Below are 26,769 nucleotides of genomic sequence, written 5' to 3'. Positions count from 1 at the left end.
GGTCATATCTATTTTATTCATTTTCTCTTCTGTGTTGTTTATTCTTCTTCTTAAATCATTAAATTCCTGTGTTTGCCATTCTTTAAATGACTCCATGTATTCTTTAATAAGAGAAAGTATATCCTTTATCTTGCCTTTCCCTTCTTCTTCTATTTCACTGTACTCTTCCTCTTCCTCTTCTTCTTCCTCTGGGTTGGCCATCTGTTGTTTCTTTGTTGCCCTTTTCTTCTCTTCTTTCTTGTTTTCATTGTCTTCTGTGTTCTCTTCTTGCTGCAGGTGTTCTGCAGCTGTCATTGCCGGCTGTGGAGATCGACTCCCCAGCTGGTCACCCCTCCCGTCGGTGTGTTTTTTTTCATGCGCGGTTGCGCACTTTTACTCGGCTCAACGAGCCATTTTTGTAGTCCACTTTCTACCGACCTGAGGGAGCGGGTTTCTCTCTCCACCGCGGGCCTCTTCGAACAGGTAAGGCCTTCTCCTTCCTCCTCCGTTGTCTTCTCTTCCTCTCTTCTTACCGTTGATTTCGATTTTTCTTTTTTTGTCGCCATCTTCTTTCTACCTTTATACTCACTTTTCTTTAACTTTTATTTCTGTGCCTTTGTGTTTTCCTTTGTTTTTTCCGACTTTTCTGGAGAGGGCTGGAGTTCACCATCCGGCCACTACTCCATCACGTGACTCCCTCCAGCACTTTTCTTTCTTAACCTCAACATGGTCCAGCACATATGGTTCTTTTTTGACCTCACTTTGTCCAAGGTCCTTCACTCTGGTGAACACTGAACCAAAGTATTCATTTTGGACCTCCCGTACCTCCTCCGCTTTCAGGCACATATTGTCTCCTTATCCTTAAATAGGCCTACCTTCACTCTCGCCAACCTTCTATTCTTCAGAATGGATAGAATGCCTTATGGATTTCCTGAATCCTACCTGCCAAGGCCTTCTCATGCCTCCTTCTCGCTCTCCTAAGTCCATTCTTGTTCCCTCCTGGTTACCATATAATTCTCATGCACTCTTATTTATTTTTGATTCCTAAATCTAATGTATGCTCCCTTCTTCCTCTTAAGTCAAATCATTTCAAATTTCTTGTCATCTGATAGTGCAAGTACAACCCGACGAGTGTTCTCCGGTCCTCAGTGCAAACCATGCAGACATAAAACCTGACAAAACACACATACAGACAAACAATACGTGTGCTGCCTACCTGTTCTGTTAATGAGAATTCCCTTTTCCTACCACCTTTTCCTTGTCTTAGTGGGACAAATCAATCCAGAACCCAATGTAGGCGGTCCCAAAACATCCTCCACATTATTTTTGTCTTTTTCTCCTGAGAACATCTTTTCCCAATTTACTCTCCCTAGTTTCTGGCTCGTCCCTTTGTAATGAGCTCTTCCCCAATTAAACACTACTATTTGGTCTGCTTTTATTCTTGCCCATATTACCACTTTTCACTGTTGCAACTTGTGTTGTAAATATTCACATGCAGACACCACACTGAAGTGAAATTGGCACCCAGCAAAATCTTTTGTCAAAATTTCCATTCAGGACTGCTTTCAAGATGGCTATTTTTTTTAAGAAAAAGAAACAAGATGAATGGGTACATGACTCAGTAAGATCAAGACTAATCTAGTCCATCAAATCTGCTTTGTTGTTGGATTCTCAATTCCTCAGATTCGCTTTCAAAATACCATCAAGCCCAACCTTGAACATACTTACCATCCAAAGTCTCACAGGTGTGCAACACTCCATTCTACTACAAAAAGCTGCAAAATCTCTTTGAGGGAACCAGATGAGGGGTGAGGGATGATAATGGGAGTGCTAAGACAGAGGGGGTAGGTGATAGGTGGAAGCAGATAAAGGGGAGGCAAAGGGGAAGGGACAGAAGGAAGAGAAAGGTCTCTGATAGGATAAAGGAAAAGAAGGGGCTAGGGAGCTAGAGGAAGGGAAAAGGTTCAATTGCTAATATGTTTTCCCTTAGTGCAGCCAAAAGGAGGGAACCAAAGTGTAAATAAGGAAGAATAAGGTGCAGGATCACAGGAAAAATAAAGAGGAGAATGGGACCAATGGCATTGTTCTCTGGGAACTGGGACAGGCTTAACGTGCTGAATTTCTTCCTTGCATATACCCAGGCAATCCCCAGGTGAACATGGATGAATGAGTCATAAACAACAATGAAAGGCTAATTACTGCAAGCGATTATAAAGGAAAATAAATGGTTTATGTCATTTACTAGATCAGTGGTTGTCAACCTTTTTCTTTCCACTCACCTACCACTTTAAGTAATCCCTATGCCATTGGTGCTCTGTGATTAGTAAGGCATTGCATAAGGTCGTATGTGGGTGAAAAGAAAAAAATTGAAAACCATTGTTTTAATCATACCCAATTGACTCTTTATGTGCACGGTTTCATAACTCCAAAGGAAATGGGCCAATGACAATTTTTTTCAAGTAAAATATTTCAATAACAATTGGGTCTAGAGCAGTGGTTCTCAACCTTCCCTTCCCACTTACCTACCACCTTAAGCAATCCCTGACTAATCACAGAGCACCGATGGCATAGGGAATGCTTAAAGTGGTAGGTGAGTGGAAAGAAAAAGGTTGAGAACCACTGGACTAGATTATTCATGTGTATAGGTTCTTTATTAAATTCAATACAAATATTTTTAAAAGAATACAGGAAAATAATGATAAGAAACAGGTTCTGTTACCTGGGTCTGTCCATAAGCCGAATTTGTACGTAAGGTGGAACAGGCACTTATGGTTCTTATTTAGTGTTTCATGAGGTAACATTATGTACATTTATGAACATGCAGAAAATGGAGAAAAATTATACGCACGCGTGAATTGTGGAACAGCCCGTTCGTAAATACGAGTTGTTCGTAACCTGGCCATTTTAACCCAGGGAATGTATAATAAATAAGGAAGCAGTTGACAATGATGGGGGTTTACCTTTAATATCAATTTAATTCAGTGTTATCTATTTTCCTTTCTACATCATTGGTTATATCCTTGTGGAAGAAAGGAAGCATAATAATAAATTATAGACGACAATGAGGTCAAAATGAAATGCTATTTTTAAATCCTTAAAATCAATTTGAAATATTATCACTATGTGGATGCCCAGCAGCTTTTAATAAATATTCACAGCCAGAGTTCAATCCTATTCAGAGTAAACATTTTTCATTTGTGGAAAGCATTATGTATACTGGAAGACAGCATTTACATTAACTTGAAGACCATAGCATACCCTTAATGACACTTCTGTAATGAATAACATGCTTAATTAAATATGATACATATTTCATTTTATTCATAACTAAAAAGATACATTTTGTAAATCTTGTAAGACATTTCTCCAGCAATAATCTACAATGTGGAGTCTTTAAAATCTAGCGTGGTCTCAAAGGTCTCAACCTTTTTCTTTCCACTCACATACCACTTTAAGTAATCCCTATGCCATAGGTGTTCTGTCATTGGTAAGTGATTCCTTAAGGTGGTATGTGAGTGGGAAGGAAAGGTTGAGAATTACTGCTCTAGACCCAATTGTTACTGAAATATTTTGCTTGAGAAAAATTGTTATTGGCCCATTTCCTTTGGAGTTATGAAACCATGCACATAACGAGTCTATTAGGTTTGATAAAAACAGTGGTTTTCAAACTTTTTCTTTCCAACCACATACCACCTTAAGCAATGCCGTACTAATCACAGAGTACCTATGGCATAGGGAATACTTAAAGTGGCATGTGAGTGGAAAAAGAAGGGTCGAGAATCACTGATTTAAGTATTCCTTTCATATTTCACTTTGCTGACAGGAAGAATATGATTGAGAATTATTACACAAGCAAAATGTCATTAAATTGCTGTATTGATATGAATGAGAATACAGTTAAAGTATGCACACCACCTCTGTTCCATGAATGGAAATGTTGTACTGATGGAAATCATCAAACAGGTCAGTTGGCAATGGATGACAGAAACCAATTTAAAAAGATTTCTATCAAAGGTACATCTAATAAACTAAATTCAGAATGAGAAAGAATAACTCCATGCAGTGTTTGGTTTAAAGGCCATACACCATAAATAATTGCCATAACAACACAACAACAATTGATAAATCCTCCTATTTCCATTTGCATGCAGACTTGAACTGAAATTTGCTTTAAGTAAAACACAAGAGTCTGCACACTCCGTAATTGAAGTAAAAACACAATGTTGGAGAAACTCAGCTGGTGTGAGCTCAAAATGTGGTTATGTATCTATCTTTGCTATATAAAGTACACTGTTTGACCAGCTGAGTTTCTCCAGCATTGTGTTTTAGTTTCAACTAATATAAGCAAACAGGAATCACACTCATTTGTATGCTTTGACAGGCCAGTATTCAGTAACATTCAAGTTCAAATGTATTTTTTAAAAATGTGATGTGAGAGAGAGGCTAGTACTGAAGTATATCAGTTTACGTCAACTTCTCTAATGCAACTTAATGTAATCAAATAATTGTGATATTCCTTCCTGGAATACAAGACTGTTATCATTCAAACCAAAGCATATTTCATTTCATGAGTCAGATATATTTCTAAAATTCTGAGTATAAGTCGTACAGATGGGTTTTGTTTCCACAGATGTCCAAAAGTCGATATGTCCTTAAGTCAGAAGATACACAAAAAGCACGTGATATAGTAACCATACCTCCACGGTATTGTAACGGTTGAATTTTACTTAAGTGTGAATGGCATCAAACACACACAAGACTGATAATAAAGAACAATTACAAAATGTGTAGAGAGGAAACTAGTTGTGCTGTTTTTGGGGCTTGTTCATATGTAGGAGTGACTGTAAATAAGATGTTTGTAATCTAGACAAAACCAGTAGTTACCCATTCCAACAACCCAGAAATTCTCCCCATGACTAGAGATACATTCAACATTCTCAATGGAACTGGCATTGAGAAGAATACTTCACAAGATCAAGAGCACAGAGATCTTCCAGAACACAAAAATATTGTGCAATCGATCCTTTCATAAAATTCAGTTTTCAGATTAAGTAACTACAGAACACTTCTGGAAAATAGATAATGAATAGAAAATAATGAACAGATTATGCAGCATGTACGAAGAGTGTAGGAGTTAATATCATCGGTATAGCCAAGGCTGCCAGTAATGGTGCAGTCCTCAGCTTGTTTTGCATTCCTTTGAATGTAGCCTCTGTGAGACCAAGGTCTTTCTGTGTGGTTTCAAGATAAGAGAGCCAGTTTTGAATTGTTCTTTGTCTGAGAAGGTGTAGAGTCTAGAGTTAGTCCGGAAACTCTATTGACCGCATCAAATGCACGCATCAATCCCATGTTTTAAGTAATGTATTAAACATCACGTTAATCGTCTATCAATGTTGATAAGTAATAACCCTCATATGTATAATAAACTATTGAAAAACTAGTCAACTTTGTCATCGATCATTTAAGAAGAGCGAGTCATAAATAAAGGAATTCCAGACTCTACAGGTGACTATAAAGGAAGATAATCACTGCAAGGAAGAAAAAAGAATATCATATCAGGTCCCATCGAAGAAAAGGAAAAATTAGGAGATAAAACCATTAAGATGCAGAAAGGAGAGGAAGAGCTAGAGAAAAGACAACAAATGATTTGTGAGATATGCCTTGCATATCATTGCTAAATCTTGAAACATAGATAAATATTAATTTAAAGCGCTTCTGAATAATAAAGATCTCTTTGAGAAAACAAACATACCATTATCCTTACAAGCTGTTAGAAAAGATGGAATCTTCTGTATAACATCTGTGGTCTTGTCCCTCACCACTTGCTCTTCATCTTGCAAAAGAGTGAAAAAGGATCTCCACAGTGTTAACGTGTCCAGTAGATCTGCAACGCCAAACCAAAATAATATTGTCCCAATTGCAGAGAATACTTTACAGACAAATTTTGTGTACTCCAGTTAAAACAATAAGCTTTCTACACCTAAGTCACACTTTCTATCCAAGGTCCTACACATTCAGGTCCTCCAATATCTCTGCTGTTCCTTAATTTGTCAGTATGCTGCTTAGTTGTAAAAGATAACCAAATCACATCAATGTCTAACTATTGCACCTCAAAATAATCTTACTTGGGCCTAACTTTCTTTGATCTGGAGTTCAGGAAAGCTCTCAGGGATATGAGCCAAAAGCAATTGGGAGGTGACGAGGATAAGGAGAACATGGGGAAGTGGAGATGGGAAGAAGTGATATGGAATTGAGCAGCAATTGAAAGGAATGAAAAGGTCAGTTATGGGAAACTGGCCAGCTAAGACTTTGGGTCCGATTTGGGAATCTGGAGTTGCTCCCAGGTTACTTGTGTTTTTTTAAAAAAAACTAATTAGTTGACAAAGTAGGCCGTGCTCTCCTGAATATATTCAGTTAGGCTTTGACTCTAATCTAATTTTATAAATATGGCCTCAAACATCCACAAGGCATTACTAACTGCAATGGAAGGAGTTTAATAATTGCTGCACATGCAATATCTGGCTCCTGCATTTCCATCATCACTACACTAGGAAAGGATGGTTTGCATCCTTTGAGGGCACCATGAAAGTGTATACACACTGTACACCAACTCTCTTGTGCTGTTTCTCAGGTTTGAGGATGAACTTATTCTTTTCCAAATCTGTGGGTTGTTAACGGCTGATGAAACTAAAGGAGATGTAGCCTCTGCCACAGGCAGGGTAGGAGGTCCACACCCTCCAGCATTTACACTGGACTTTCATGTATTATCAATATATGGACTTGAGATTCTCAGTGCCATTTCAAAAGTTCCTTCTCCATAGGCCAGGCGTAGTCATGAGTCAAAGTGGAGGTTACATTTTTTTCAAGGAGGATTTGAAAACATTCTTAAATTGTTCCCCTGAACACCTGGTTATCTCTTGGCCTTGGTGTGACTGAACGTGGAGTTGCACACCTGTTTCGGAGGTCCAGTATTCAAATGATTGGAATACATTGAGTATTGAACCTAGGTGCTAGGGTGTTAACCTTTACATGCAATTAATGCAGCAAATGTATGCATGAAGCCAAATATATAAAATTGGACTGCCTTGGTCACATCCAGTGTTGATTGGGTGCATTCAGTGACTGACATAGGTTCTCTTTTCTTGCCAGGGGAATAGAATTATTTTGCAGAGGTAATGTTAGTAGTATTGCACCAGTGCTTTAAGATGCCTATTATAAGTAACCAGAGTTTCAGAAGTGTATAGGAGGGCATGATCACTGCTGCCTGCTTGACCCGAGCTCCATGTTGAGTTGGAAGTCTTGATTTTCAAACATAGATGATGAAAGGCTGTGCTGGGTCACCAAATGTGATGGTGAATTTCATTATCAATGCCTGCCTTCATTGAGAAATGACTCCCGACATGGCAAACATTTTACACTTTTAAGGTCTCACTGTGAACCTTTATTATACAGGATGACAATACAAGAGGTTGCATTCCTAGAAGATAGTCCATTGCATGATTTTCAGTGATGCAAAGCAGCAGGATCCACACATGCATCAAGAAATAGTTGTGTTGATTTATTTACTTTTTTCCCGAAAATAGTAAATTTTTGGGTAGAGATTTCTGAATTTTATATGCATGAATTTCCATATTCCGAACAGCCACAATGCAAAGGGATGGGTGATTACCTGTGACATTTTATATTTGTGCGACAACCAATTAGTAATTTTGGTTATCAATCTGTATTTTATTTTCCAACCACATTTTATTATTAGACCATGTTCTGACCAAGAATGAGTCATCTTACACCTGACCCCTTTTTTTTAAATCCATCTTTCCTCTCTTTCCCTTTGGCTGGCAGCTCCCATACAACTGCATCTGTTTATCACCCTTCCCTCGATCACCAATCTCCACTGCACCCTATCCAATTCTGCCCACGCTGTCCACATGATACCAGCTCTCCCTTTAGCAATCTCATTCCTGATCAAGGTCCTGTCCTGACCTGCTGAGTTCCTCCAGCAAATTGTTTGCCACTCCTGATTGGAGCATCTATTCTCCTGTGTGACTATTGTAATTTATTTTTGCTGCATAGCAGGGAATTGCATCAAAATATTGTATCGTTTACAAAGTTTTATGTTTAGTATGTGAACTTCAATAGAATCTTTATATTCCAAGTGCACGTAGGTGAATCTGAATCAGATCAAGCAACTGACATAATTTAAAATCTATGAAATAATTTGATATTTTATGACCTAACTCATTTTAGACTAGTTCAGTCCAGTCAATCTGGGGAATTCAATGACCGTTATGTTATGGGTAAAACAAGATTTTAATGGATGTTCAATGGCTTTCTGGATGATTAAATCTGAAACAGTGTTACCCTGAATTAGGTAACGAGTCATGTTAATTTCAGAGCTGCCTCAATGGACAACATTATAAATGCATGCAATGTAAAAAAGCATGCACAAATTACTGTATAATATATTGACAAATACCTCCTGGGGAAAGAATATAAACAAGTCGCATGGCAATGTAGATGGATGCAAGCATCTATTCACAGAGCAACTGCAAATATATTTCCTGCCTACTTTTTCTACTTAGTCCAAAAGTATTTACCCACCTAAATAAAGTTGTTTATTGGCAAGGAAAGATGGGACAGCATCAATGAGGACCTTTGCAGCTGTCAATCGGATTTCTGTCTGCTGCTCCACTACACAACTCTGCGCAACTAAATGAACCCACTGTCTGAGTTCTTCACGTATGGAATCCAAAGATTTCTGTTGAGAACAGAGCCATACATGAGAAAGTTGTAGGAATAGCTCTCAGAAGACATACAGTGTCAATTTACCATAAGTGCGTAGCTAGCTCCATTACCTCCTGTTTCTTCTGCACAAATTGGATCACTAATTTTGAAGCTAGATAAAGTGCTGCACTTTGCAACTCAACACTAAAAATTACAAAAGAAAAAGACACAGTTAATATCATGCAGCTAAGATTCAAAACAAAGGTAAAATTACAATGTATTTTTAGTAAAACTATTATGTACTGCCAGTTTCCAAAGCATACAATGAAGCATTCTCAAAAATATTTGTTCTTCATTGAGGATTTTTTGAAATTATTCATATTTCCTCACTCTTGGGAGGACACACATGCATATCCATAACATTCTGTCGACAACCTTTTCTACACACATAGACATCCTCCTATTTAATATTTTAAACCGTGTGTGTGTGCACGTATGTGCACATGTACGTCTCCCTCGTTCTACCTGATGTACATGCCACTGTCCTTTAAATTTTGGACATTCCTTGTTCAGCTTAATTTAATGACTAGCAATAATTCATCAGAAAATGTAAAGTTTAGAAAGTTTAGTTCCTGCTGTTGCAAGTCATTCCTTTTGTCTTTTGGTGTGAAGCCAGCTATTTAGTGCTGCTTTAAATTCACCTGAAGGAGCAGATAGATGAAACTGAAATTGGGTGCAGTGGTGGGACAGTGGTTAGAGATCTGAGTTCAAATCCCATCATAGCATCTGTGGAATTTAATAAATTGGAATTTGGGAAAAAACAATAATGATGACTGCAAACAAAACTATCAGATAGGTATTAAAAACACTGCATTGTGATTTGAACCTGAAACCAGCTAGCTTTACTGAAGGTTGTGTTTCACCAATGCCCTTCGCAGATGAAAGCTGCATTTTTACCTCGTCTAATCTTTACGTGACTTCAGACCCATTTCTTGTGGCTGACTTTTAAATATATTTTGAAATGGTTCAGCCAACCACTTCAGTTCAAGGGCACTTAGCAAAGGGCAATAAATACCCAGATCAGAAAAACAAATTTCAAGCAAGCTAATCTCTGCTACAGGACATCAAAGTGTACACTTAGAAACAAGGAAGCGACAACACATCTAACCTCTGAATGTTAAAACAGCAGCTCCTAGAATAAAAACTCTATCAATTAAACAGCCAACCTAAATGGACAATTTCCCATGGGTGCTGTCCTTTAAGGTGTTTGTTAGTATTCCTTGTGACTATATGGGTTTCCTCGGGATGTTTTGGATTCCTCTCACCCTTCAAAAACGTATGGGGGTTGTAGGTTAATTGGTGTATTTTGGGGGCATGGGCTCATGGTCCAGATGGGCCTGTTACCATGCTCTATGTCTAAATTTAAAATTTATTCAACAATACATGAGAGGCTCATAAAATTACAAGCTTTGCAGTGTAAAAGAATCATTAAAGTGATTGCATAATTATCTCATCGTCAATGATACAGAAAATGAAACTTTAATGATTGTGTGGAAGAGCCCTGTTTTTACATTAGCATGCAGGCTCATTCCAGAAAAGTACAGCTGATATTTCAGTAAGGTTAGCCAGTTTCAGGTTCAAATCGCAATGCAGATACAAACTTAACATCGACAATGAAATTCCAAAAGAGCCTGGAGAGAATGGTACACGGTCAAAGGTGTTTCGTTTTGGATGAGACAAAAAACAAGTCACGCCTGTTCTCTCAGATGGATGGAAAAAATAAGTCATGGAGGCCACAGGGGATTGGGTGGCGTGAAGAAAGAAGACAGAGGTGAGGAGGAGGAAGACATAATGCGAAGAGGAGGAGGAGGAGGAAGAGAGAGTGACAGAGAGATAATCTTTTCACTAGAGCTATAACTCAAACTGAAAGATTCCCAGGCATTTTAATGCAGTCAGTCACACTCCTGTTCGGCTCCGAATCATGGGTCCTCTACCGGCACCACCTACGGCTCCCAGAACGCTTCTACCAGCGTTGTCTCCGCTCCATCCTCAACATCCATTGGAGCGCTTACACCCCTAACGTCGAAGTACTCGAGATGGCAGAGGTCGACAGCATCGAGTCCACGCTTATGAAGATCCAGCTGCGCTGGATGGGTCACGTCTCCAGAATGGAGGACCATCGCCTTCCCAAGATCGTGTTATATGGCGAGCTCTCCACTGGCCACCGTGACAGAGGTGCACCAAAGAAAAGGTACAAGGACTGCCTAAAGAAATCTCTTGGTGCCTGCCACATTGACCACCGCCAGTGGGCTGATAACGCCTCAAACCGTGCATCTTGGCGCCTCACAGTTTGGCGGGCAGCAACCTCCTTTGAAGAAGACCGCAGAGCCCACCTCACTGACAAAAGGCAAAGGAGGAAAAACCCAACACCCAACCCCAACCAACCAATTTTCCCTTGCAACCGCTGCAATCGTGTCTGCCTGTCCCGCATCGGACTTGTCAGCCACAAACGAGCCTGCAGCTGACGTGGACTTTTTACCCCCTCCATAAATCTTCGTCCGCGAAGCCAAGCCAAAGAAGATGAATAATAATGTTAAACCTGAAGAAACCGTATGATAGAAAGATATAATGAAGAGAGATCCAGATAACATTTAGGCTTCCGGTCAGGACACTGTCACGACTGAGTCCAGGAACATGCCCATATATTCATTATTAAGCAAACAACTTTTGAATCTTTTAGCCATGTTCATTGGCTGGATGATGGTTAAATTCCCAAGGACATTCTACACAGTGAACAGCCCTTGAGTTACAACCTGTTGGATGTGCTCACCTCTGTTACGAGGACAACTTTAAGTACGATAGAAAGTTAGCAGGTATCAAGACAAAAAACATGGAGAGTGCCACTGACCGTTGCTACTTCTGAGCGTTGATTGTTTCGATGGACATCAAAATGGTGCAGAGAATCTAAACACTCAGCTGGCAGAGAAGTGACTCGAACAAAACAGAGCCCAGCACATTTTACACCCTCAGCACATTGTTCTAATCTGCAGCAACTATAGAAGAGACTACCACATCAGCAGAGGGTTCCAAAAAGAAATTCAATACAGACTATCAGGACAAAAGTCAGCCACACTTCCCAAAGCTCAAGTGCGGAGGGTAAATCTGATTACTTCAGCTGTATTATGAGCTCCAACTAAAACATCTCTAAAAAGTAACCTGAAACCATGCAAACGGTTTGAGTGCCTATCTATATATATTTTTTCCAACAGAAAAATAAAATTAATTATCCTTTTAAGCTTCTCAATTAAGATGTCCCATCTTGAATTTGGTTTCTGAACCATCAGATTGTACTGCACATCCAAAGTAACAGGAACTCAGCAGGTCAGGCTGACCCACTGAGTTCCTCCAGCAGCCCCCCACAGCACAATTCACATAAAATTGATCAAGAACTCAATAACTACATCAAAGGTTAATAATGCTAACAATCTTTGTGTTGGAGAGAAAGGGCCAGTAGATATCTGTGGACCTCTTTAGCTCACATCTCCACCACCTCCAAACTTTGTTTGGCGCTTCCTTCTATGATGGAGTAATACTAGACCATGTTAGGGCATATTAACTCCCACATCAATTCATTAACCCTCTGTTAGCAAATCACAGGAGAATGTGCACTAAACAGATCCTATCTCAGCCATGCTCCAATTTGGGCAAAAAATCCTTCCCATGCACATATACTCTGCTTTATTCCAAAGTATTCTCCCTCCCACCCCCACCCCACAACACACAAACAATTTGTATAATGTTAAAGAAATGTGAATATGAAGCAATAGGAGGAAGAAAAGTAACTTAGAACCAAGAACAACACAGGAAGCAGGGGCCTTTTTCCCACAATTATGACGCCAAATTAAATGTCCCCTCCATTGCCTTCATACTTATGGTCCTGTCTAAATGCCTCTTGAATGTGTAAGTATCCGTCTCCACTAATTCCCCCCACCCTCGGCACCTATCATTCTCTCAGTAAAAACTTTGTATCACAGATCATCTTCAGATTTTCGCCCTCTCATTGAACAAATGTCACCCAGTTTTTGATATTTCCAACCTGGGAAACAGACTCAATCCACTCTATCTATACCTCTCATAATTTATAAACTTCTAGCAAGTCTCCCCTCAGCTTCCAATGCTTCAGAGAAAATAATCCAGGTCTGCCTAATTTCTCCTTACAGCTAATACTCTGATCCAGGCAATTTCTCGTGCACCATCTCTGAAGACTCCATATCCTTCCTATCATGTGGCAGTCAGAGCTGCATTTAATCCTCCAAATATGGCAGAACCAAAGTTTTATTTAGCTGAATATGAATTCCTGATTTTATATTCCTGCTCCGACCAATGCATGCCATACACTTTCTTTACCATCCTATCAGTTGTAATATTATCTAAAGCTCATTTCATGCCAGGGAATGAAATATTATTCTCAAGCATGACCATTTCATAGTTTCTTATAACACAGGAAGCTGTTTTCCCTATTGTCTCCATGATGACTCCAGAATATTCCTACCAGATCCATACCCCCACTTCTTTACCTCAACCATCCATCAACTTCCTCCGATTCCTCTCCAACCTTGATGGAAACAACTATACATGGAATTGAAGTCAAGAATCTGTGATGGATTAAGAAAAAAACATTGTTCTACCTTGACTCTGTCATTTCATGGGGTACAGTAAAGGTGCCTGATGACATTAGAAATAAAAGTTAGTCAACACCTCTGCTTCAGATTGGAATCTTTTAGCTTTTTTCAACAACTTTTGGATTACAGATTAATCAGACCTTCTTCCAAAATACTGTAGATTATTTCCATGAATAGTAAAGTTTGTTTTTTACATATTAGAAATACAAAGATGTGTGAAGCTTGGTGGTAGCATTTCTGGACATCTCTTGACCTTTGGTATTAAAATAAGATACTTTTTGTATTAAGGATAATTAAATGATGAAAATGAATCAAAAAATTAATTTTCTTCACAAGAAAAATCTGCACCAATAAATAATGTATAGTGATGTGCGAAGGTAAAAGAATAATTTTAAACACATTGCTTTAATATGCCTTGGTTCCTGTAGTTTCCATGTGTGTGCTCGACAGACTTGGCAAAAGTGCAAGAACAAGAAACCTCTCTCCCTGGAAACCTTTGCACACATGTGGCAATGCACCAAGTTCCTAATGTCAAATGGTTCATCATGACAGCAGACACAAGGGGCAGACTCCAGTCTTTGATTGTACTTACTGGCTGGTTAACAGCTGGGGGTATTACATTGAAAAAGAATGATCCAAGATGGCAACACTTTACACAAGTAAGCAGAAGCAAGGACAATAAAAATAGAGCACAAAAATCGAGATCCCGCACAAACACGCACATGGTAGGCTGGTTTGGAAGGTCAGATCACATGGGACCCAGAGTGAGCTGGCCAACTGGAAACAGAATTGGCTTGATGATAAGAGACATTAAGCAAGCAACAGTGGAGGGTTGTGACTCAGAATGGAGATCTGTGAACAATGATATGCCACAGGGATTGTGCTTGTCATCAATATTAATGACTTGGATGATGATGCAGTTTGCATGATTAGTATGTCTGCAGAGGTCTCCAAAATTGGTGGTATAGTAGACAGTGAAGAAGCTTGTCTTGGATTACAATATTAACCAGATGAATATGAAAAGTGGGCCAAGAAATGGCATATGGAATTTAACTTGGACAAGTGTAAGATGTTGCAGTTTCATAGATTTAACCAGGGCATGACTTACATGGTGAATGACAGGGTCTTGGAAGTGTTGTCGAATGAAGAGACTTGGGGGCTCAGGAACAGCCACGAAAGTGGCAATGCAAGTAGACAGAGTGGTGAAGAAGGCATATGGCACACGTGCTTTCATTGGCCAGGGAATGGAGAACAGAAGCAGAGATGTCATGTTACAGCTGTGCAAGATGCTGTTCAGACTTAGGAATTGTGTGGAGTTTTGGTCACTCAGCAATAGGAAAGATATTATTAAGCAGGAAAAGGTGCAGGGAATATTCTCAAATATGTTGCTAGAACTAGTAGGCTTGAATTATGCAGACAAGCTGGCACTTTACTACCTGAACCGAAGGAGGCTTACAGAGGTTTGTAAAATCAGGAGGGGCATAGATAAGCTAATAGTTAGAGCCTTCGGGAAAGATTTAAAAAGGACCTGAGGAGTATGCCTTCAATAGATCATGGCTAATCTGGCCATGGACTTGGCATCACCTACCTGCCTTTTCCCCACAACTGTTAACACCCAGACTGGGAAAACTCTATTTAACTCTGTCTTACCTCTGTTTAATGAGGCAGCTTTTATCGGAACTTTGGGCAGAGAATTCTACAGGTTCACTATTCTCTGGGTAAACCAATTCCTCCTTTTTCCCTGAATTTTGAGGCTATATCCCTGATTTCTAGTCTCACCTACCAGAGGAAACAATTATCCTTCCTCTATCGTATCTGTTCCTTTCACAATTTTTCTGTAAGATTCCCTCTCATTCTTCTACATTCCAGTGAGTAGAGTCCCAGGTGACTCAATCTGTCCTCATAGCCTAACTCCATCATCTCTGGAATCAACCTAGTGAACCTCCTCTACACTGCCTCCAAAACAAGTACATCTTTTGTCAAGGAGATGAAAACTACACCCAGTATTCCATGTGTGGCCTCATCAACACCAGGTACAGTTGCAGCAGGACCACCCTGCTCTTAAATTCAATTTCTTAAAAATGGCCAACATTCTGTTTCACTTTTTGATGGCTTGTTGTACCTGCAAGTTAACCTTTTGAGATTCGTACAGCAGCACATTCCCAAGTCCGTCTGCTTAACAGATTTGGAACAAACTGCCAGAGGAAGCAGCAGAAGCAGATATAATTGAAAAGACATTTTGACAGGCACATGGATAGAAAATGTTCAGAGTGATATTGGCTGAACACAGGAAAATTGGACTATTGTGGTTGGCATGGACAAGTTGGGCCAAAGGGCCTGTTTCTGGTGTGACGCCATGCTAAATTGCGTCAGAGTCCGTGGGCGCACATCAATGAAGCCTTCATTTAAACTTTCAAATGGCATAAAAAATTTGGATTTAGATAAAAGATTTATTCAAAATAAATTAATATATTTAATTATGCAAGGGTACCAGCAAAATTGAATGGTCTAGAAATTCTGTACACTAAAAACCCATGTGAAATCAGCAATGAAAAGTAAGGGGGTTATGATGGTTTCACATGTATCAGAATCAGAATTTGTTGTCATGAGCAAGTCATGAAATTTGATGTTTTGCGGCAGTGTCATATTATATCCATCTGACAACATTACTATTAAAAAAATTAAAATAAAAGTGCAGAAAAAGTAAGGCAGTGTCTTTGGGTCATTGATTATTCAGGAATCTGATGGAAGCGGGGAAGAAGCTGTCCTTGTGGCACTGAGGGCCCGTCTTTAGGCTCCTGCACCTATTTCCCCAATGATAGCAGGGTGAAATGGGCATGGCCTGGGTAGTGGGGGGAATTTGAGGATAGAAGCCACTTTTTAAAAAAAAATGCCTCATTTAGATGTCCTCGATGGAGTGAAGTCTGGTGCCTGTGATGACACAGGCCAAGTTAATAACCCGCTGGAGTTTATTCTTGTCCTGAGAGTTGGCACCTCCATACCAGGCAGTGAAGCAACCAGCCAGAATGCTCTCCATGGCAAACCTGTAGAAGTTTACGAGAGACTTCGGTTACCCCTCACAAAATATAGCCTTCGGCAACCCTATGTGATGGCATCAACATGGAGGCATTAGGACAGATCCTCAGAGATGTTGACTCCCAGGAATTTGAAGTTCGTGACCATCTCCATTTTCAATTCCCAAGTTTCAATTTTGTTTGTACATACATGCATGTGGTGAAACACAAAAGTCTGCAGATGCTGGGACTGTAGAAAAACGCACAGAGATGCCGGAGGAACTCAGCCGATCTTGGAGTGTCCATAGGAGATAAAAATATCTTCAAGGTATCTCAGGCCTGAAACATCGGTAATATACCTTTATTTTCTATGGATGCTGTGAGACCAGTTGAGTTTCTCCAGCATTTCTGCGCAATTTTACTCACACGCTCTCCTTCAACAATCTCCCATTACTGCTGAAACTGGAGTACAAAAGAGAAATGTGCAACTGAGTACAGTAGGTTAGGTGGAGAAGGAAATTGAAGGCAAGGTCAGACACAATTGAGAGAGCTGGAGTTCAGAAGATTGGAGCAAGAAGCTGAAGATATAAACACTGCTATAAAGGGATGTTGACAGGGTAAGGGGATAAAACAGGGTGGTTAGGCAGCTTAGAGACCGATGCAACAAGTTTCTCAGGCATTTTTAACAATGCTTAGTCGATCAAAAGCCTTCAATTAAAGCCTGGTCCCGTGCTTTAGGCCTGGGTCATAAGTCGAGTAGAAAGTAATGCAGGTAATGTCAAGCAAGCCGTATATGAATCTTGCAAATGATTCAAAAATCTATAATTGATTTAGAACCACATAAAGTAGCTTTAAACTAAGTTCTATCAACATAGCATATAAAATGTTACCCTAATTGATAGAATTTTGAGGACAAACCCCAACTCCAAACAGGAAAGTTTGACAAACTATAATAGGAGAGAAATAAGTTGGAAACAGTAATCATAAGAGCTGCAGGAACCAATAGTTCACATTTTATATCAAAGTTTGTTTAAATTATTTTACCTCTGCTACTAATTTATTTTAAATAAATGAATCAAGGGTTCATTAAAATTATAAACAGGAATAGAGAATATCTGAAAAGTTTATTACAGTTTGTGTCATTCTTAAATCACATTGAATGAATAACAATAAGGCATTCTTGGCCAAATAAATATCATTTTGGTGCCTGCAAAATTCAGAATTTGAATCTATTTCATGAAGTAGTTTTCATCAAAAAAGAGAATGCAATATTTTTTTAAAGATGTCAAACCGTCTATGAACCAGTGCAACCGTTAATTTGTACATTATATTTTCCCATGGGTAACTGCAGCAGTTGCAAAATACACATCAATATGCATTGATGAATGACTAAATAGTATGAGGAAGGGCTGTTGGGGACTTTTGAGATATTCATTTTGATGTGGAGTTATTTCTCACACAAGCAAAATGTGTCCATTACATGAGTCACTGTTGTTGACAGAAACCTGAAGTCCTGACTAAAAGTTAACACAAATACTGCCAACTGTTCCCCTTTCTAGCTTGGGGTAATGACAGCTTTGCTGGTAACTCAGACTCACCCTGTCCATGCTCTCAACTCACTTCAGGAATAAATACTGCAGCATTTCCGAGATATATCTAGATAACCGTCCACTGGATCTCTAGTTGAGGTCAGCCAAACGATTGCTGTATTTTTATGAATTAGAATTCAGGTTGTGAATCCAACCTATACTATGAAGCGCGAGAGAAACTCAGCATGTCCCACAGTATCCATAGGACGCCAATGTTCCAGGCCTAGGCCCTTCTTCAAGGTGTGAGCAAAAAGAAGGCAGGCGCCTGAATGAAAAGGTGGGGGGTGGGTGGGGGGAGAAGGAAAGAAGAGGTAGGGGGAGGAGCATAGGCCATCAGCCAAGAAGCTCCAGGTGGAGTGGTTGGGAGGGCTGGAGAGAAAAGCTGAGAATTGATTGGGGAGGTGGGTAGCTTAGTGAATACAGAGCTGGCGGAACGGAGACCGAGGGATAGGGAAATAGGGAGGCAGGGTAGAGGGTGACTGACTGGATAAACATCAGGATTTCCTGGGCAACTCTGGACATTCTCTTTGCCCTACCAATCCTTCTTTTAACCACTCTGAAACTAATTTGTTTTCTCACTTTTCTGGTTCTAAGTAGCAGTCTTCCACCTGAAACATTTCTCGTTCTACATCTGCTGTCCGATTAGCTAAATGCTTCCAGTATCTTCCAGCTTTATTTTGGATTTCCAATATTTGCAGCATTTAATTTACATCCACAGATATTTAAACTGCATGTGGAGAATGAACAACTGGAGAAGGAAGATAGGTGTCTTGTTGAGCCCAACATGGGGGAACAGAAAGTAATACAGAACAAAAATTAAGTAACAGAACACCATCCACAATGTTAGGCATCATAATAAATTAATGCTTTTGAAATATACTATTTTTTTTGTCAAAAAATCATGAACCATGAATCATTATTTTGAGGGTGCAATTCGAAGGAAGATTTTGTGAGAACTAATTGGAGAATGTACATTTTGGTCTCCATTCTCAACACATTCTTTTTCTTTTGGCTTGGCTTCGCGGACGAAGATTTATGGAGGGGGTAAAAGTCCACGTCAGCTGCAGGCTCGTTTGTGGCTGACAAGTCCGATGCGGGACAGGCAGACACGGTTGCAGCGGCTGCAGGGGAAAAATGGTTGGTTGGGGTTGGGTGTTGGGTTTTTCCTCCTTTGCCTTTTGTCAGTGAGGTGGGCTTTGCGGTCTTCTTCAAAGGAGGTTGCTGCCCGCCAAACTGTGAGGCGCCAAGATGCACGGTTTGAGGCGATATCAGCACACTGGCGGTGGTCAATGTGGCAGGCACCAAGAGATTTCTTTAGGCAGTCCTTGTACCTTTTCTTTGGTGCACCTCTGTCACGGTGGCCAGTGGAGAGCTCGCCATATAACACGATCTTGGGAAGGCGATGGTCCTCCATTCTGGAGACGTGACCCACCCAGCGCAGCTGGATCTTCAGCAGCGTGGACTCGATGCTGTCGACCTCTGCCATCTCGAGCACTTCGACGTTAGGGATGAAAGCGCTCCAATGGATGTTGAGGATGGAGCGGAGACAACGCTGGTGGAAGCGTTCTAGGAGCCGTAGGTGATGCCGGTAGAGGACCCATGATTCGGAGCCGAACAGGAGTGTGGGTATGACAACGGCTCTGTATACGCTTATCTTTGTGAGGTTTTTCAGTTGGTTGTTTTTCCAGACTCTTTTGTGCAGTCTTCCAAAGGCGCTATTTGCCTTGGCGAGTCTGTTGTCTATCTCATTGTCGATCCTTGCATCTGATGAAATGGTGCAGCTGAGATAGGTAAACTGGTTGACCGTTTTGAGTTTTGTGTGCCCGATGGAGATGTGGGGGGGGCTGGTAGTCATGGTGGGGAGCTGGCTGATGGAGGACCTCAGTTTTCTTCAGGCTGACTTCCAGGCCAAACACTTTGGCAGTTTCCGCAAAGCAGGACGTCAAGCGCTGAAGAGCTGGCTCTGAATGGGCAACTAAAGCGGCATCATCTGCAAAGAGTAGTTCACGGACAAGTTTCTCTTGTGTCTTGGTGTGAGCTTGCAGGTGCCTCAGATTGAAGAGACTGCCATCCGTGCGGTACCGGATGTAAACAGCGTCTTCATTGTTGAGGTCTTTCATGGCTTGGTTCAGCATCATGCTGAAGAAGATTGAAAAGAGTGTTGGTGCGAGAACACAGCCTTGCTTCACGCCATTGTTAATGGAGAAGGGTTCAGAGAGCTCATTGCTGTATCTGACCCGACCTTGTTGGTTTTCGTGCAGTTGGATAATCATGTTGAGGAACTTTGGGGGACATCCGATGCGCTCTAGTATTTGCCAAAGCCCTTTCCTGCTCACGGTGTCGAAGGCTTTGGTGAGGTCAACAAAGGTGATGTAGAGTCCTTTGTTTTGTTCTCTGCACTTTTCTTGGAGCTGTCTGAGGGCAAAGACCATGTCAGTAGTTCCTCTGTTTGCGCGAAAGCCGCACTGTGATTCTGGGAGAATATTCTCGGCGACACTAGGTATTATTCTATTAAGTAGAATCCTAGCAAAGATTTTGCCTGCAATGGAGAGCAGCGTGATTCCCCTGTAGTTTGAGCAGTCTGATTTCTCACCTTTGTTTTTGTACAGGGTGATGATGGTGGCATCACGAAGGTCCTGAGGTAGTTTTCCTTGGTCCCAACAAAGCTTGAAAAACTCATGCAGTTTGGCATGCAGAGTTTTGCCGCCAGCCTTCCAGACCTCTGGGGGGATTCCATCCATACCTGCTGCTTTGCCACTTTTCAGTTGTTCAATTGCCTTATATGTCTCATCCTGGGTGAGGACCTCATCCAGCTCTAGCCTTAGGGGCTGTTGAGGGAGCTGGAGCAGGGCAGAATCTTGGACTGAGCGGTTGGCACTGAAAAGAGATTGGAAGTGTTCTGACCATCGGTTGAGGATGGAGATCTTGTCGCTGAGGAGGACTTTTCCGTCTGAGCTGCGCAACGGGCTTTGGACTTGGGGTGAGGGGCCGTACACAGCCTTTAGAGCCTCATAGAAACCCCTGAAGTCGCCAATGTCCGCGCTGAGCTGGGTTCGTTTGGCGAGGCTAGTCCACCACTCATTTTGGATCTCCCGGAGTTTGCGCTGAAGATGGCTGCATGCGCGACAGAAGGCTTGTTTCTTCTCTGGACAGGACGGCTTTGTAAGGTGAGCCTGGTGGGCAGCTCTCTTCTTTGCCAGCAGCTCCTGCATTTCCTGGCTGTTTTCGTCAAACCAGTCCTTGTTTTTCCTGGAGGAGAAGCCCAGTACCTCTTCAGTGGATTGCAGTATGGTAGTCTTCAACTGATCCCAGAGGGTTTCAGGGGACGTGTCCGTGAGGCGGGTTGCATCGTCGAGCTTTGCTTTGAGGTTTGCCTGGAATTTTCCTCTCGCTTCGTCTGACTGCAGGTTTCCAACATTGAACCTCTTTCTGGGGGCTTTACTGTTCCTGGGCTTTGGCTTGAAGTGAAGGTTGAGCTTGCAGCGAACCAGCCGGTGGTCAGTGTGGCATTCCGTGCTGGGCATGACCTTGGTGTGGAGCACATCTCGTTTGTCACTTTCTCGTACCAGGATGTAGTCCAGGAGGTGCCAGTGTTTGGATCGGGGATGCATCCAGGTAGTCTTAAGGCTATCCCTCTGCTGAAAAAGGGTGTTTGTAATGACAAGCCGCTGTTCTGCGCAGAGCTCCAACAGGAGCTCTTAAATATACTTAATGAACCTGCCTCTACTGCTCTCTGTGGCAATGAATTCCACAGATTCACCACCCTCTGGGTAAAGAAATTCCTCCTCATCTCAGTTCTAAATGGTTTGCCTATTATCCTCGAACCATGGCCCCGGGTTCTGGACTCCCCCTTCATTGGAAACATCCCTTCCGCATCCATTCTGTCCAGTCCGAATCACACTGGACAACTCAGATAAATAATTATCATCAGTGGATGGGACATGAGCACACAATAAGCAGCCGGAGGCATTCAGCAGGTCAGACAGTATTCATGGGTTGAAGTGTTCAGTCAATCTTTTGGGTTGGGACCTTGTATCGAAACTGAGCTACATAGGAGGACCTCCAAGCTTCATCTGCGGAGCTCGTGTTGGTGGTTCCAGGGGAGTTCGTCCTGTACCATTCCAACTCCAAGGAACTGATGAGCAGGCTAAGGGAGACGTTAGGAAAATTGATCCCTATACATGGAGAACGCGCTTCTTTTGTGCCAGAAGACCTCAAAGACTGCGAATATGTCTTTGTCCAAAGGGGGAACATTTGGTCAACCTTTCCAGACGACCTATGAAGGACCTTATAGGATACTCAGACAAACTAGGACGACCTGTATTTTGGACATTGGAGGGAAGCCACAGTCTTTCACTATTGACAGGCTTAAACCAGCTTACGTGGAGAAGTCTTCCCTACTATAGCAGCCAACAGTCCATCACAGAGGCCAACAACCTAAAAGACAAACATTCCTGCCGGTTCTGGGGGATGGGGCTGTGTAGCGGCGCTATGGTGGCACTACAACTCCCAGAATGCATCGAACTGGCCATATGACACCAGTGTGTGATGATGTCAGTGCGTGTTGAGCGCATGAATCTGGCTTTTAAAGATTGTGTGGGTTGTGACAAGTAAATCTGTTTGATTCACTCTGTGGTTATTTTGTCGTGTTCATTGTAATTCCAGTGGCCACACAAGCATAAATCATGCAAAATGATTTCCACCAAAAACCTAAGCCATCTGGAAATTAGGCTGGACATTTCCTGTATCATTTCTCAGTCTTATTTTGCACATATGATGATGCCTTCAACATGTGTAGCATCATTTCTAACTCACCGATCGGAAATAGATCAACTGTTGGTGACTACGACTTTCATTTTTACTCATAAAATTGCCACATTTCACATATGAAACCTTATGTTATTATGTGCCAACCTCTTGCAGATAGTACCTACAAATTTTGGGATATCAAAGCACTGTGGCATTTAACACAACCCATTCACAATTTCTCATCTCCTTCTCTCTCATTTTAATCTCTTCTCTTCTGCATTGCAAAGGTATGAGAATAGCTCTATATACTTTAAAGCAGTTATGGAAAGGGATATGGATGGACCAGTAATTATGGTCTGAGAATAGGGTAAGGTCAATTTAATTCATTCAAGGGAAGATGTGGCAAAGGTGGATTGGAAGCATCTACTTGCAGGTAAGTTGACATCTGCAACTGAAGGAGAAATAGCAAGAAATCCAAGGTCAACGTGTTTGTGTCAGGGTAAGGTCCAGAAATAACAAGTGTAGGGAACCCTAGACATCAAGTGGTATTTAATGGATATATCAGGAGAAAACAAAAGGAGTCATAAAAAAATGTGGGTGAAACTGCTGGAGCTGCTGTAACAGCAGCTATCCGCATGTGTGGACCCGGGAGAGCAGAGACACAATGCTGATCCGAAGAGTTAACAGCCCGGTCCTAATGCAATGGCTCCATACAGTCTTTAAATGGACTGTTAAAGGAGCTGGTTTTTATGTAAAATCCTGCAACCGCGCTTCTGTGTCCAAGATGGTGGCGGTCACGCTCTGAGATAGTAGCGGACAGGCGCAGGGCACCAGAAATGGAGAGAACAGTCCCCGTTGAGAAAAAGCATGGGAGACGACCCTACAGGGAAGGTGACTATTGCAGCAGACCAGTGAGAGGCTCAGCGACTGAGGGACCCACACAGGTAGCTGGCAGCCTGTGATCAGGGAACTCACATAGGCTGCGGGCTGCTGGAGACTGGCTCATGAGAACCAGGTATTGGAACTGGGATATGAGTGGGTGCTGAGGGTAAGAAGGGCTCCCAAAGGGCTGCGGATGCTGAAAGCTTCCTGATCACATCAGAGGTTTGGATCTGGAGCTTGGGTTACCAATAGATTGAACAAGGAGTCTGTGTAGCTGCAGAGGCTGCAGGAGTGCTGGAGATGAATCCATGGACACTCAGTGACTGAAGGGACTCCTCTTTTGCTTCTCTTTCTCTCTTATTGTAAGGAGCGCTAGCTCACACTAATGGCAACTCTTTTTCTGCCTTACAGCAAGCAGAAGTCAATTTCATGTAATAGTTCACGTTCTGTACTGTTACATGACAATAAAGGCATGTTTAAATCTTGAGAGTTAGAGGACTAATGCAAAGGGATGCTTGTCATGAGGAGAAAAAGTAAAGGCAAGATTTTATTTAAAAAAATTAGGATAGCAAAGCAATGTCACAAGAAATCACTAGCAAACAGGATTGAGGTAAATCCGAAGGCAATAAACATGGTCCCTCTTTTCAAGAAGGGCAGCACGAAAAATAATTGGGCAACTATAGTCCTGTGAGTGCAACATCTGTGATTGGAAAGATGTTGGAAAAAATTCTGAGGGAGAGAATTTATAATCACTTGGTGTAATGGATCTGTGTTATTAGTAATATTTAGGATAAAGTTCAGCTATATTTCCTATAAAAATAGCTTAGTGTAGTGGCCCGCACACGGAGATGCGAACTGGCCGACAAAATGGCCAACAAATGCAGTGACTGCGCGGACCTGGGGTGACACCAGCCATCGTCCTAGGTGACCTCCACATGGTACGAAGATGGAGAACTCTGGCAGGAATGCCGGCCAACCTAAGGTCGGCATGCCGATGACTTGGCCCCTGATGTCAACACTAGGCGCCTGTATAAGCAGAGCTGCCGGTGCAATAAAGCAGTCTTTGATTTTGACTCCTCGTGTGTGTGTCTTCCTTCCACACTCGTTGAAGCACATATGGATACATTGGTGACCCTGACAGGTTCAACCAGCAGTTGGACCTGAAGATGAGAGCTTAAGTTTAGCCAGCAACCATCCACGCAGTCTCCCTCGGGCTCCCGATGTTCTGGGTGTTGCAGCCGCACGTGTGGTTCAAGCAGGCTGAGGCCCAGTTCCACCTTCAACTTATCGCCACCGACAACACCCGCTACTTCTACATCGCGAGCATCCTCAATCAGGACAGTGACAAGGGTTGTAGTCTTCCTTCAGCAGCCGACGGAGCAAAGCAAATACAAGGCCCACAAAGAGCTACTAACCCACACTTTCAGGGTTTCTGGTGCGAGCGCGCCGCCCGATGAATGCATACGGATGGACTGGGGGACAGGGACCAGTGCATCCTAATGAGCGAAATCCTCGCGTTAACCAAGGGCCACAAGCCTTGTCTGCTCTTAATCAGATCTTTCTGGAGCAGCTACTTGACGATATACGGCTTTTGCTCACAGATGAGGACTTCAGCAACCGTCAAAGGGTCGCCGCCCAGGCAGACATGCTCTGTAGAGCGAAGAAGAATTGCCAGTGCCGTCATAGATCACATCAGCAAGCTCCACGAACAACCCCCGGCGAGATCAAGGCCCGCAGAAAGGTAAGTGAACACCCAATGATGGGGTGCAGAGGCCCGTCGATGCAGTCCACCCAGTGGGTTTTCGGGAAACGCCGTGGCCATCTGTCGTTGATGGCTGCGGCAGTTGGCCTAAGTGATGGCCTCCACATCTGGGACTCACTGACGGGCAGGTGTTTCCTGTCGACACTGACGCTGAGATAAGTGTCCTACACCCTGCAGGCCTCGACACCCATTGCTTAAACAGGGCCCAACACTGAGAGCAGCCAAGAGCTCCTGCTTTTGAACTTTCTGGACCTGTATCATCCCCCTTCATTTCAGCAATAGCCACTTTACATAAACCTTCACCCTCACGGCAACCGCTCCTGAGGCCCAACTTCTTTCAGGCCCATTGCTTGCTGGTTGACCTTAAGGGATGGCACTTGGTGCACACCAGAACCTTTCAAACTCTGCCTCTGGGGGAAACCAAGCTACCTGTCTCCCCCACCTGGACTGTATAACATTCTCGGACAATGAATTTGCCCACATCCTGGTGGAGTTCCCCTTGATAGGCGCTGCAGTTTTCTACGGCCGAGCCAAAGCAAGGGGTAAGGCACCATATACTGACCGAGGGCCCCTGCTCCACGCCAGGGCAAGCTGACTCCACCCAAGAAACTCAGCCTGGTGAAGGAGGAATTAAAAAAGATGGAGGAGCTAGGGTCGTGCAACGTTCTGACAGTCCCTGGGCCTCTCCTCTCCACCTGGTGCCAAAATCAGCAGGGAGCTGGAGACCATGTTGGACTACCATTGCCTCAATGAGGACACTATGCCCGAAAGATATCCCGTGCCCACATCCAAGATTTTTCTGCAAACCTGCACAGGGCATGGGTGTTCTCCAAGGTGGACCTCATCCAGAGGTGCCACCAAATCCCAGTTCACTCCAGGGCACTCCAAAGACTGCATTCATTACACGCTTTGGTTTATTTGAATTCTTCCGTATGCCCTTCAGTCTAAAGAATGCGGCCCAAACTTTCCAGCGGCTGATAGATGCAGCGGGCTGGGACCTCCCATTTGAGTTCATCTAATTGGACGATATCCTCACCACTAGCCGCAGTCGCAAAGAACACCCCATCCACCTGAGACAGCTGTGCACCCAGCTAAGCGAGTTCAGGCTGACCATCAATCCCACTAAGTGCCATTTCGGTCTGGACACCATCGACTTCCTGGGGCACAGAATTAACAAGCACTTCGCTAAGCCACACATGGTGAAAGGACTGCAGGATTTTGCCAGTATGATAAACTTTTACCACAGGTTCATACCGGCAGCAGCATGCATCTTTGCGCTGATGTCCAGCAATGTAAAAGACATGGCTTGGGACGAGGAATCCTCCAGGGCGTTCCAGAGGGACAAAGACGTGCTAGCCAATGCCACCCTCCTGGTCTACCCCAGTCCG

General features: G+C 42.4%; 1 protein-coding gene across 8 annotated transcripts in view; it reads right to left on the bottom strand.

Annotated features, from left to right (window-relative positions):
* The window catches only part of thada (THADA armadillo repeat containing), a 466,325-nt gene that overhangs the window by 59,943 nt on the left and 379,613 nt on the right, over positions 1-26,769 (bottom strand). For 7 of the 8 annotated variants that reach the window (XR_011355652.1, XM_069931122.1, XM_069931123.1 and 4 more), the window contains 3 exons: positions 8,835-8,907; positions 8,581-8,737; positions 5,732-5,863 (listed from right to left, as the gene is read on the bottom strand). Coding sequence is in view for 7 of the 8 variants with exons in the window: in XM_069931122.1 (XP_069787223.1) it covers positions 5,732-5,863; positions 8,581-8,737; positions 8,835-8,907 (362 nt within the window). In the remaining variant the exon portion in view is untranslated. Of the gene's footprint in view, positions 1-3,018; positions 5,257-5,731; positions 5,864-8,580; positions 8,738-8,834; positions 8,908-26,769 lie in introns of those variants that run through there. The other variant, XM_069931126.1, reaches the window with a different exon arrangement.

Source organism: Narcine bancroftii, chromosome 4 (genome assembly GCF_036971445.1).
Source record: "Narcine bancroftii isolate sNarBan1 chromosome 4, sNarBan1.hap1, whole genome shotgun sequence".
NCBI lineage: Eukaryota > Metazoa > Chordata > Chondrichthyes > Torpediniformes > Narcinidae > Narcine > Narcine bancroftii.
The sequence above is the reverse complement of the archived record's forward strand: the minus strand, read 5'-3'. Positions and strand labels throughout refer to the sequence as shown.